Source organism: Triturus cristatus, chromosome 8, assembly GCF_964204655.1.
Source record: "Triturus cristatus chromosome 8, aTriCri1.1, whole genome shotgun sequence".
NCBI lineage: Eukaryota > Metazoa > Chordata > Amphibia > Caudata > Salamandridae > Triturus > Triturus cristatus.
This window is the reverse complement of record NC_140591.1, coordinates 1,593,132,455-1,593,145,821: the sequence shown is the minus strand read 5'-3', so window position 1 is coordinate 1,593,145,821 and position 13,367 is coordinate 1,593,132,455. Positions and strand designations below refer to the sequence as shown.

General features: G+C 40.1%; 1 protein-coding gene across 1 annotated transcript; it reads right to left on the bottom strand.

The window, feature by feature from the left end:
* Nucleotides 1-10,393: 10,393 nt before the first annotated feature.
* LOC146806266 (olfactory receptor 56A5-like) lies at nt 10,394-11,353 on the bottom strand. The gene has a single exon (XM_085623920.1). The coding sequence runs from the start codon at nt 11,351-11,353 to the stop codon at nt 10,394-10,396; it is 960 nt and encodes a 319-aa protein (XP_085480046.1).
* Between the last annotated feature and the right edge of the window lie 2,014 nt (nt 11,354-13,367).

The following is a 13,367-nucleotide window of genomic DNA, read 5'->3' as shown; positions in this document are numbered from 1 at the left end:
ACATTGGTAATACAACTTTCTACTTGTGTTAAGGGATTCAGTGCTGCAGTATATGCCCATGTCAAAAGGTATCTTCACTAAACTTGTCATCAGGGTCGCCCGCTGGAGCCAATGCCCCACTTCGTTGCTGATCCCCTAGGGCAGGGATGGGTGGCCTCACCCCAGGGAAAGGGCAGTCAGACAAGGGGGTAGGGCAAATCCCAGACAAAGTACTTAAAACCCAGGCACCCAGCTCCCTATTTCCAAAGTTGAGGACGAGTTCCAATTACCAAATTGAAAGGTCCCCTTTCTTGGGCACCCAGCTTGGGATCAACATTTTCTTTATGGTGTGTGGTCCCAAGAGTGCCTCCAAAAACCAGAAGTCTCCTCTCAATGGAGGCCCCCCTTTTTCAGTTCTAAAATAAAGATGCCCTTCAGTGGCAGGATGCAGGATTCCTGTAGGCCTGGGATAGTGATGCCCCCACAATCTCCACAGCATATGCACAAGAACCAAGAAGTTGTGAGCTGTCCACATGGTGTCAAGTCAGTCAGGAGCTTTGCCAGAGTAGCCAGGTGTCCCAGAGCTGCTAGGGCAATCCCGGTCCATCCTCATATTAACTAGAAAGATTTTGGTGAGTGTTCTTGACCTTAGACCTGGACTCTCCAAATTCTTCAATCTGCTTTCTTTTTCCTCTCATGTCTTCCAAATCTCCAATGTCTGGCCACCGTACAATGCCCCTCCAAAATTGCGACAGAAGCATGCCCGCTCATTCTAAGTGCCTAGCCACAATTCAGGAACAGCAGGTCCAAATGCACTGAAAGGAAGCAGGACTTGGTCTGATGGAAAGGGAGTGCCTGGGAGAGAGAAATCACCAGTGTCCATCACAGCTCCAGCTAAGAGTAGAATGCTGAATGTATACATCTTCGTATCAGGTCTAGCAACTATCCAATGCACCAAGACACCATCCAGGAAAAAAGCAGCCAACCCCGACCTTGGACACCTGAAGACAGCATAATCAGGGGTATATGGGGGCCGCGGAACAACTTTATGACCCTCCTCACCTCCAGGTGAATAAGGTAGCAAATTGTGCAATACCTAGGGGAAAAGCCAAAAACGCAACAAGAGAAGCCCTAAATTAGCCAAAAAAGAAGACTCTAGAGAATGGGTGGAGTCAAGATAGCTGGCGCGAGAAGTGAGAGTCATATTGCACATCACATGCTGGGAACTAAGAGATACACACACATGATCTCAGGGCACATTGCAAACCACCAACAATACTTAACATCAGCACACCCCTTCATAGCACACTCCCACACATGTGTAGGTAGAGAGATGCAGTGCACACCAAAGGTAGCGCCAAAACGCCAATGGGCATACGTGCGCTTTATAAATTTTTAAATCAAATCAAATCAAATGGCACCACCATGCACACACCAGGAGAGACGTGTTCTTGGAAAACTGGCGGCAGCCATAAAACCCTAGCCAAAAACTGATTCAATCTACCCTCATGATCAAGACCACTCCATAAACATTTCACACTAATTGAAGTACCCAGTTAGGTTTGAAGAAAATGGGGGGGGAGGCCTCAACGGATCATACAAAAAAAAGATTCATTTGTCCAATTCCCTATAAGACACCATTAAGTTTTAATTATTAAAAAAGATACCAAGACCGGGCCACCTTCTAGTTCCTCAGTAAAATTGCATAAATGTGTGTGTAAGTGTAGAGGGCACCCTATAAGGGTCTTGAATAAAAATCATTAACAACTGCACATGCAAAGTTTACTGAATTACCAAAATGAACTAAGCTTTTATCCAACAGGTCTACAATTGAACCACCAAGTCCACCACCTTGCAGCTGCCACATCAACACCTGAACCAAATGTCAAAGCACCATACACATCCAACAATGGTTATTCCTGGTGAAGAACTATTGAATTTGTACCAGCACCCGCTAAGTAAGAAGATAACCTTGCTGCATAGGGCTTGTGAAAAAAGAACTACAGAATATTTTGTCTGGGCTCAGTACAAGAACATTCCTGAACATTTCTGACTGTTCTCATGCACACAACTATCAGCAGGAGGGTCTATACCCTTCATCACTGTGCAGACAAAAGCTAATGCCCGCTAGTTACAAATCACCAGGTGGGACTTGACGAACAGCACAGAGCTCGGCCTTAATTCAATCAAGGAAAAATTGAGAGGAATCTGCCTCATGGTGATGCAGCATCGGTATGTGTAAGGCTTAATGGCCGCGATAAAGGCAGGGATGTGCACCAAGATTTGTGCATCCTGCTGCACGTTTATCCCAGGGAACAACCTAGATAACAGGACATTGACTCTTGCCATCTAAACACTGCACCATTTACAAATAGACATGCAGAAGGAGGGAGGTGCTCATGAGCAGGAGCGTTTCTCAAATTGGTTCTCCTGACTCTCCCAGTGACAGACAGACAGACAGACAGACAGGCAGACAGACAGACAGATAGATAGATAGATAGATAGATAGATAGATAGATAGATAGATAGATAGATAGATAGATAGATAGATAGATAGATAGATAGATAGATAGATAGATAGATAGATAGATAGATAGATAGATAGATAGATAGATAGATAGATAGATAGATAGATGTTCATAATTAATAATAATTGCTTCATTAGTTTTTAAATATATGTGTTTTAGGTATATGAGTTTGGAGGTGTTTCTTTAATTTTTGATAAATGTAATATATATATATATATATATATGTATTATAACTGTTTATTATAAGTGTTGGGTTTCCTTTAATTATTAAAATTGCTTTTGGATTATTTTTTAAGGATTCATTAGTTATGTTAGTTATAAGGTGATTGATTTTGTGTCAATCAATATTTTTGTTATTTTTAGTGTTTCTCATGTATGTAAAAAAAGAATTTTTGTAAACAATATTAGTGTGCTTCATATTAGTGATTTTAATAGTTAAGCAGGGGGAGGGCAATATTTTTTAAAATCAATAATAAATCTCCTATTTATGTGTATATTGATATTTGTAGGATTAAAATAATGTCGGAGATCTCAATGGCTGTGAGTCATTGTCAGCCTCCACGTCCAAGGAAGAGCCATTCAGAAGGCCATAGTCAATAGGCTGTTGTTGCTGTGGTTACTGAGGAAATGTGAATTTCAGAAACAGATAAACCTTTTTATCTGTGCCTGTAAGGGGAGCTGCTCTTTCCTTCTCATTATTAGACATGTCTCCGACATACCCAGCATGTTGCTTTCGTGTAACAATACAATAATAACAAACTATACCACCAAAAAAAGCATTGGCAAAGCTAATAGTCAGACCCCTTAGCCTTGCAAAATAAGGACTTCCTTCACAATATTTATCCCGTCCCAGTCTAATAATTCATAAGCTCTGCTATTTAGTCAGCAGTCACATACACAGTGAATTTTCCAGCTACATATACAGGCACCATTTGTTATCATTTGACCAGCGGAGGGATAAATGGCCACTTCCCATAGAACAGTCTATTATGTCAAATAGAAACTGACCCCTCTAGAGAGTATAAAAAGATTAAGTAGTAACAGTCCTGTGAACTCCATCTTTGTTAGAAATAAAAACAATAGATTAAAACCCACTTTCTCACCATGAAATAGTAACAGTTCTATTTACATGCTGAGCCATGTCTTGTTTAATCAGCAAGCAAAGTCAATTATGAAGTATAGATATCATATTTTCACCAGAGCAGACATGACAATCACTGATATATTTCGATCAACATTATTCTACAAGCTACGGTTCTTAAAACAGATTAATATATAATTAAAGCAATACTGAACTAAACTCTCAAGTGCATTTAATTGTACAAAATGTATATTATTCATGATGCAGGAATCCTGCCTTCAAAATGTTTCGATTTGCTTTTTGTCTGTTGGTGGCCATTTAATAAAGGCTGTTTAACTTTCATTTAATTATATATTTTGAATGCAATTTTAGGGCCCGATTCACAAAGGTAAAGTTAGACCAAAAGGCAAACTTTACAACTTTTCGGTATTAACAAATGTAAGTTGCTACGAGTAAAGTTAGACTTTTGGACTAAGTTAGACTTGTGGTCTAACTTTATGTCTGTAAATACCAAAAAGAAGAACAGTTAGAATTTTGATCTACGTTTGATTTTAGGTCTAACCAAAGCTTTGTGAATAACTGAGAAGAAGTGAAGTTGGACTTTTGGTCTAAGTTAGACTTTTTATTATAACTTTACCTTTGTGAATACCTGAGAAGTAATACAATTAGAATTTTGGTCTAAGTTAGACTTTTGCTATAACTTTACCTTTGTGAATACCTGAGAAGTAGAAAAGTTAGACTTTAGGTGTAAATTAGACTTTTGATTTAACGTTACCTTTCTGAATAACAAAAAGTAGTAAAGATAGACCTTTGATCTAAGTTACCTTTGAGAATACCTGAGAAGAAGTAAAGTTAGACTTTTGGTCTAAGTTAGACTTTTGGTCTACTTACCTTTGTGAATCGGGCTCTTAGCCTATTTATTCATATGACGGAGGCCCATTAGCCATGTAGTAATTTCTAATAAATAAAATAATTTCATCAATGCTGTTTTGAAGCATTTTTTTCAAGAACAACACAGCCAATCAGGGGTGTGGCTTTCATTCATGCTGCAGGTGCAGAAGTCCTGGGGTCCACAGGCCTAAGGGGTCTGCTGAACCCCAATTATTGTTTTATTTCACAGTTAATCTGCAGCCAGAAGGTCCATTCCCTTGCTTGCACTGATGCCTATGACAACTTCACCACTGCAGGTAATGACTTTGTCAGTCGAATTTCTGATGTTGTTTTTCCTTCAACAGTCTTGCATCTCTTTTTATCTCACTTTCTTTTCCTTGTGAGCCCAGAGAATCCCAACTCAGCTCATGAAGGTTCCTTGAAATTACGAGTGCCACACGTGATGGTGTTATATGGCCTTTATGGTCATTCTCGACATTGCTAAGTTAGCATGACCTCTGCTGCCATGATGCTGCTTTTGCGCACATTACTACATGACTCTGTTTGTGTCTTTTACATGAGAACGGTCTGCTTTCCAGTTTTCTGCTGTTCTTGCAGTTTCGTCTGTATACGATGTGCAAGGTCGAAAAACATGCCGCTTGTTATTCTGTTCTGGTCAGTTCCTATTACCTAGACAAAACATGCTACACACAGCTGCTCTGCTAGAGAGCTCATGCTTTGATATTACAGAGTTACATGTTGTTCACACAAACTTGGAGGGAAACCTTTCCTTGGAGAAGAGCTATGCTGTTCCTATGATGTAAAGCTACCATCTAGGCTCTAAGGTATGGGGTCTGCTAACAAAGCCCAGAGATATTCCTTTATATAATAAACCTCAGCTTACCAATGGGAGGGTGGTTAGGCCTTATAGTTCTTTTTCCACTGTCTATATATAAAAACTTCCCTATGGTATTGTAACAATGGTAACAGTGCTAGGTTTATGCATTTTGCTGCTGGTAGTCGCTCGTATACTGCATTATAGACCACGATAGTTAAAATAAACAGTTTGAACAATACAGTGACTCTGACTATCCTTATTGTGGACAAGTACGAGTGAGTGAGCAAAAGGGTTTGTTTAGCTACCACGATTCCTGAGAGAGTCGGGAGTGGTGTGTACTGGATTGTCTAATCATTTGTAGCGTTGTGATTTTGTCATAGTACGAATGAGACACTGTAGCTAGTCGGTTTTAGGATTTTGGATACTAAGGTGGTAGGAAGGTACAACTCCTATACACCCAGGTTCTGTTTTCCCATGCATAGTTCTGTGTGTGTGCAGAATCCCCACAACAATAGGACAGAAAATGCTTCACCACATTAGATGAGGATTTATCCTGTGGTTTACAAACATGAATATCGAAAATTAGTAAATGAATTCCTAAGCAATGCGTAATTTTTTACTGTATAACATATATGCCTGTGCTCAGAATAAATAACCAAGTATAAAAAATGCATGTCATATTATTTGAAAAATATGTTAGAATTACATTTTCGACTTCAGCATTTACCATTATACTACACACCATAAGCATTAAATATAGTTGAAAATATTTAATATTCATCATTAATATTGGTGTATGTGTTCTACTGATATACACATACTTATTCTTCAAAATGATTAGAGAATAAATAACTATATTTATCCTAGAACAAAAATCAGTCTATAAGTGCTCACAATGCCTTCTGATACCCATAGAAATCTGCAGTATCAATCAATACCACATTTTTTAGCGTACCTCCTTATGTTCATGGACCATCAAATTGCATAGTGGTCCATACTAACTGGAATAAAGCAAGGACATACCTGATGAGATGGCACATGTCAATATTTCTCTGGGAGATGTGGGAGTGAAGTCCACTGCTGAGATACCATCAGCATGTATGTGTGGTGGTACAAAGCGCCATGCACACAATAGGGACTTGCTCATAAAGAGGTTGGTTGTAGGATTGTGTTAAAGGTGCCATGTGGTGTAGAGGATAAACATCAGTTTTCTTTACTCTTTCTCATGTTTCTATTCAACACCAGCAAAAGGAATTCTAAAATGATTCTCTATCTGATGATATCTCATTAGGTTTTGAGAAGTACTGTCATATTATTCACCGGATGATCCCATCAAATAAAGTGTGGGAGGGAGAGTAGTTGTTTGATGTATTGCAATTGTGATGTCAGAAACCATAGACTTTAACACCTGTGAGAGCCAGAGAGAGGAGTCAGAAATGGGAATTTCCTGACCTCGACATATCATCAAATCCTGTAGAAATCTCTAGTGTCTGGTTAGAGGCTGGAAAGTCAGAGAGTGTGCAACAGTCTTTCACAAATAATATGTCCACAACCTTCCATCAACAGGGAACCAAGTACTCCGTTATATCACATGACTTACTCAGGGTTGGAAGGAAGAGCATTCCAAGACCTACTAAGAGGAGGTGGTGGGAACTAGTACCCATGACCACAGGCATGCAACAAACAACAAAAAATAAATCATTGTCCAGCCACTGCATTTACTTATAAAAAGAAAAGTTACTTTAATATACACACACACTAATGAATACTAGAAATTAATTTACAGATATATACATAATGGTAGGCGACACTCTCTGAACAGTTAACACCCCTAGCAAACCCTCACCCCACAAATCAGTTTCACCCCACATATATTAAAAACATTAATGTGAGTGTAGTTATTAAAAGGAAGGTCTGGTGTCTGTCTGGATTTCACCAAATTTAAACAAGCAGAAACATTTACCATAATATAGCAATGGAATGCCCAAAAATCACTGAGGATGGTGCCATCTAAGAATGACAATTATTATGACATGTTCTGATTCACTGTAAACTTTGTCATTGTCATTAAAGCATTTCAGTGTCTTTCATTAATACATCCACTTGTACACTGTTTTAATAACACATTTAAAGATTCAAACCGGCAGGTATGGATGCAGCAGCCCCGGCATGCTATTTTGGAAACCTCATCCAATATCTTCCAGGTCCTAGAATGCATGACCTGGAGAGGCTGTTCTAATGTATTCACATGCAGTCTTGGAGATGGTGCATTCAACCTAAAAGCTCCAGGGCCCGATTCACAGAACTAACTTAAGACAAAATCCTAAACTTACTACTTTTGGTATTCACAGAAGTTAGGATTTTGTCTTAATTTGTCTTAAGACAAACTTAAGACAGACTTAGGACAGACTTAAGACAGACTTCAGACAGACTTAAGACAGACTTAAGACAAACTTATGACAGACTTAAGACAAACTTAAGACAGTCTTAAGACAAACTTAAGACAAACTGAAGGCAAAATCCTAACTTAAGTCTGTCTTAAGTCTGTCTTAAATCTGTCTTAAGTCTGTCTTAAGTCTGTCTTAAGTTTGTCTCAAGACAAACTTAAGACAAAATCCTAACTTCTGTGAATACCAAAAGTAGTAAGTTTAGGATTTTGCCTTAAGTTAGTTCTGTGAATCGGGCCCTGGAGCTTTTAGGTTGAATGCACCATCTCCAAGACTGCATGTGAATACATTAGAACAGCCTCTCCAGGTCATGCATTCTAGGACCTGGAAGATATTGGATGAGGTTTCCAAAATAGCATGCCGGGGCTGCTGCATCCATACCTGCCCACAAAACATCTTGTTCTCAATGATGGTTACCCTTTCGGGGCAATGATAAAACATGCTCTTTTTGCCCAAGGCTGTTCATTTTGGCTCATAGGCCTAGACCCAGAATACATTTTTATTTTGTATTCTTCTTTCTGGTTTCCTAGTGCAGTCATGCTTTACAGCAGGGACACTTTGGAGCCCAGTCATTTGTGCCCCAAGCCATCTTCCTACCCATCCAACACTGCTTAAGTGCTGGCATTCTTCTCTTTCCTGAACCACATCACAGCCTGTTCTTCTTTGGTCCAGGGGCTCCTGTTGCCTATGTGACAATGATCCCAAGGGCCTAGCCCACCTGGTGATCCTATAATGTAAGAATGAACTGGCGGGCCTTCAAGTCGTGTTCAGCCTCAGTCCCATGACTATGCAGTTTCTTGGGGAAATTGTGGGATCAAAAGGAGGAACACATGTGCACCCCTACACATTTTTCTGCCTTTTGGTCCCAATAAAGTTGGAGGCCGTCGGGAGCCATTGAAGCTGAAGAAAGGGGATGCCACATGTGCCCCAGCTCAGCCAGTCCCCTCAAGCAACTAAACTTCTCCCCTGTTTTTATTGAGCTCTGTTTGGCCATTTTGAACAGGGAGGACTTGTTTAGCTTCCAGTGGTAGGCTCTAGCCACCGGCATTGCTTTAATCTTCCTTCTCCCTAAATGTAATATTCCTTTGGGAGCTTGCCTTTTCAGCACTGTAGTTCTGTAACCCGGAACTGTCTTCTGTCCTGGTGTTTTTCTCAACCTCTGGATACCTTCAGTGTCACCCCATAGCCTTCCAGACAGAATAGCCTCCATGCCTTTACTCTTTATGTCCTGGGTCTCTTTGCTTCCTTGCAGAAAGTATGCTCCTCTGTCTAATCTTAGGATAAGGCATCATCCCTCCACCCCCTGTCCCAACCCTCCTGACCTCCGGAATTCAATCTGTTGTAGACCTCTCTCAGTGCCTGAAATCATGCCTCTAACTGACACAGTTGCCTGTGTCCTTCCTTCCAAAGCCTCAAACAGAATTCCCTCCTGTGAGAATATACTGAGGTCTGGCCTTCTACCCTGTGTGCTCATTGTTATAAGTGTTGTTCAGTGTAAAAAGTAATTATCACATAAAGATTCCATCTGCACCCTTTCCTTTGTCTGGGTCTGGCCCAATCAATAACAAATGTTGTTACTGTGCAGTGAGGACTTTGATCATCCAACTGGCAGCAGAATAATTACCTTGGTCAAGCAGAGGAGCAAAAGCCAGGAATGTAATCAAGGGCTGAGTCAGAGAAATATGAACAACACTCAACTGCCAGAATGAGTGAAGCTGTAACACTGAATCTGCACTTGGGATGCATGTTTATTGATGTGTCACTCTAGACTTTAGTAGCAGTACTATTCCTTTTACTTCAACATACAGAGATATATTTTTATGGTGTTCTTTTACCTTGAACATAGGGGCATATTTACAAGGGACTTGCGCCACTGGTTGTCACTTTTACAGATGTTCCGGTGGCGCAATGCTCTGCTCCCGATTTATAAAGTGCATTAATGCTTAAGTCCGCTTTGTAAATATAGCACCCTTCACACAGATATCTCCATGGAAAGGGCGCGCAATGTGTGCTGCTATGGGCATTCCAGGGCAACACCCATTGCTTTTTGAAGCTGCACCAGATTTGCAAGGATGTGTAAATCTGAGGCGGCACCAAAAACTAACACCATGAAAAAGCAGGTGTTAGATTAGCACAACGAGGAGAACTACTTTTCAATCAATCAATCAATAATGGCAATTTGCTACTTCTATGTGTGCTGCATTCTTCGTTCTGTAGCACACATAGAAGTAGCAAATTACCATTATTGATTGCTTATCTGCAGGAAGGGACACTTTCCTGCACATAAACAATCATCCCTGCAATGCAGGCACCCTTGCACTATGGCTCAAGGGTGTCTGTGTTGGCAGCGATTTTTAGTGCAAGTGCTAGGGAAAACTCAGGGGTGCACGGTCGTCTTATGAATACTGCGCATCCCTGTGTTTTGGGAATGGTGCAGCATGAAGCTAAAAAATTTGCCGTAGCGCCGCTCTGCGCCATTTCCTTTACATGAGCCCCTTACTGTGCTGCACTGATGTGTCACCTGTCTCGCAGTTTGTCCACGGTCTTAATATCATGTGGAATTGTTGTTATGCAATGTTGCTCAATAGAAGCAGATATTGTTCAACATTACATGCAATAGAAAATGTGTGGTTTATACAATAGGAAACATTTACGCCATACCCCATGATTTGCAGTTACATTTTTGAAGTATACATACAACTTTTTCCTTGATTTGTTTGGTTCTCAGCCCATAAACCAATGGGTTTATGACAGGTGGAATGAGGGAATACAGGATGGCCATCAGAGTATGTACATCAGTTGGTATAACCTCTCCCATTGCATTTGCGATCACCAAAACAGTTAGTGAAGAATAGTAATAGGAAATGAGTATTAGATGTGAAGCACAAGTACCAAATGCCTTGGACATTTCTCTGCTGGACCGGAGCTTGAGTACAGTGTGGATGATCATGGTGTAGGAAAAGAAAATGAAACCTATATCAAATCCGATGGAGAACCAGGTTGACACAACAACATAAAGGTCAATTACTGGGTTGTGATCACACGCAAGACTTGCGATGGACAAATCGCAGTAGCAATGATGAAGTACATTGTCAGCACAGTAATTGAGCCGTGCTATGAGAATAGGCTCAGGCATGCACAGAACAAAGCCCTTGATCAAAGCAAAAAGTACTGCTTTCAACAGGTACTGGTTGTTAATGATTATGGGGTACTGGAACGGTTTGCATATGGCGACATAGCGGTCATGCGCCATCACCATGAAAATAGAAGACTGAGTCGAAACGATGGTAGGAATAAAGAAGATTTGAATGAAGCAGGTTGTAGGCCTAACAGCCTTTGAATCAAGCCACATGTTGTTTAAAACTGGAGGAATTACGTAAATGCTCAAAGCAAAGTCCAGAGAGGAGAGGGCAACAAATAAATAACACATAGGGGTATGGAGTTGATGTTCAATCCAGATTATCGATACTAAAATCAAGTTGGCAGATAAGGCAACGAGAAGCAGGATTAGAAGAATGGCAGAGAGAAGACCTTTCCACCAGCTCCAGTCTCCTGGGAAGCAGAGGAGAACAAATTCTGTAACCTTGATGGTGGTGTTGGAAGAAGACATTGTCAATGGAGGAGATCAAAGCAGAATCTGAAATGAAAGAAAGAACTACTTTATATAGAAAGGTACTATAAGAGGTGTTTTTTTCCAGGCCTTCTTTGAGCCTCATTCTGAATGGTTTGCATAATTGAAAATCAAGTGCAAATTGTCTAAGCTGTGTTCTTCCTAGCCTTTTAACACATTCATTTTCTTGTAGGTTCAATCTGTGGAAGGCAGTGTGGTAAAACATGTTGAAAAGACTGTTTCAATATGTTATTATCCATTCTATAGGGAAAGCATGAAACTATGTAAAGGAACTTTCAATTACCATGGCAATTCTAATTTTTAGCTTACTGACATAATGATACATAGATTATGATACAATATATGTTTAATACCATAGTCTTATGCATGCTTCAGGGTAACAGGTGGTAGTTATAGAACCCATTTAATACCAATACTCTTAATTTAATAGATGCTGTACTTAGGGACTTTTTTTAGCCCCTTGTGACACTTTTGTGCCACCGTTGCATCATTTCGTGACACAGCATAATGGTAAACAATGCTCCACGCTGCCATATTTACAAAGTGATGCATCTAGGCAGATGCGTCACCTTGTAAACTCCGCTTCGAATAGGACACGTTACAATGCAAACTTTTAAAACGCATGCCTTTACAATGCAGTTTTTAAATCAAGAGATCCATTACAACGCATGATTTTACAATGCACACCATCACAACGCATTTTTAGAAAATACACTTACAATGCATTCCATTACAACGCATACCATTAGAATGCATACCATTACAATGCATAATACTTTTAGGGCAACCGTAGTGTAAGTGTTGGATAGTGTAGGGGTAAAAATTACTATTTCCCATTACTTACCTTATAATGTGTTGTGATGGCATGCATTGTAGTGGCATGCGTTGTAATGGCATGTGTTGTAGTGACATGCGTTGTAATGGCTGCGTTGTAATGGCATGCGATGCAAATGATGTTGCGTTGTAATAACTGTGTTGTAAAGGTAGTGCGTTGTAATGGCTGTGTTGTAATTGTTGTTTCCCCCCCACATCATACTTGCATCAGGTATAATATATGCTGGGTGGGCATTCCCCCAAATGAAAGCCTCGTAGAAGTGGTGCAGTGAAATCTATCATATTTCACTGCGTCACTTCTAGGACGCCACTGCGTCAAAACCTTCCACCTGCCTCATAGCACAAGGGTGAAGCAGTTCAATCTGCCTAAGTCTCCCCCATGCATTGCAGGAGTGGAATCATGCTTTCAACATAACTCCAGAAGTGCATGAGTTTTGCACCGACAGATACGTCAGGATTTCATCTGTCACTCCTTGCGACATTGAGCGGCGTACAGTAAAAACGGCGCATCCATGGTCTCGCAAGGAGGGCGCAGTGAAAAATGTCGCATCGCAACAGTTTTCATAAATGAGGCCCACAGTATTTAATCACCCAAATATTGCATAGTCCTAATTAATGTTGTATCTATGTACAATTTCTTATTTTACACTTATAATTTAACTGGTTATATTATGAATTACTGTGATTTTCCAATTTAACACTGTGGCCTCCATTGTATAGAAATAAAAGGGGTATTGAAGTTATGATCTCGATATGCTCACTATATAAGTTTCCGTAAAAGGACTATGTATCCCACAATGCACAATGGTTGGCACAATGGTTGGCCAAGGTTTCAATATAAAGTATTTTACATAATCCTGGCTTATATTCACCATGTCCCTGTCACAAATTACGATCTTTTATATATAGCTCACATTTCAAAGGGGTAACATGTAAGTAATGTGTCACTTTTGAAGTTGTTCTACCAGTCTTCAATGTTTGTTGGGAATTCATGTGTTCACTGGTTACTTTGGGGTCCTGCATTTTCAGATGAATGTCACTATTCCGCCTATGCTTGTCAACTCCTGGGCACTCTCACAATTACACTAGGCCATTTACAACCATGATGCTGTGCTATGCTAATCATGGATTATTACATTGAACATTTAGATTCAATGTT

Coding starts and splice junctions, on each gene's coding strand:
- LOC146806266 (XM_085623920.1), bottom strand. CDS start 11,353: ATGTCTTCTTCCAACACCACCATCAAGGTTACAGAATTTGTTCTCCTC.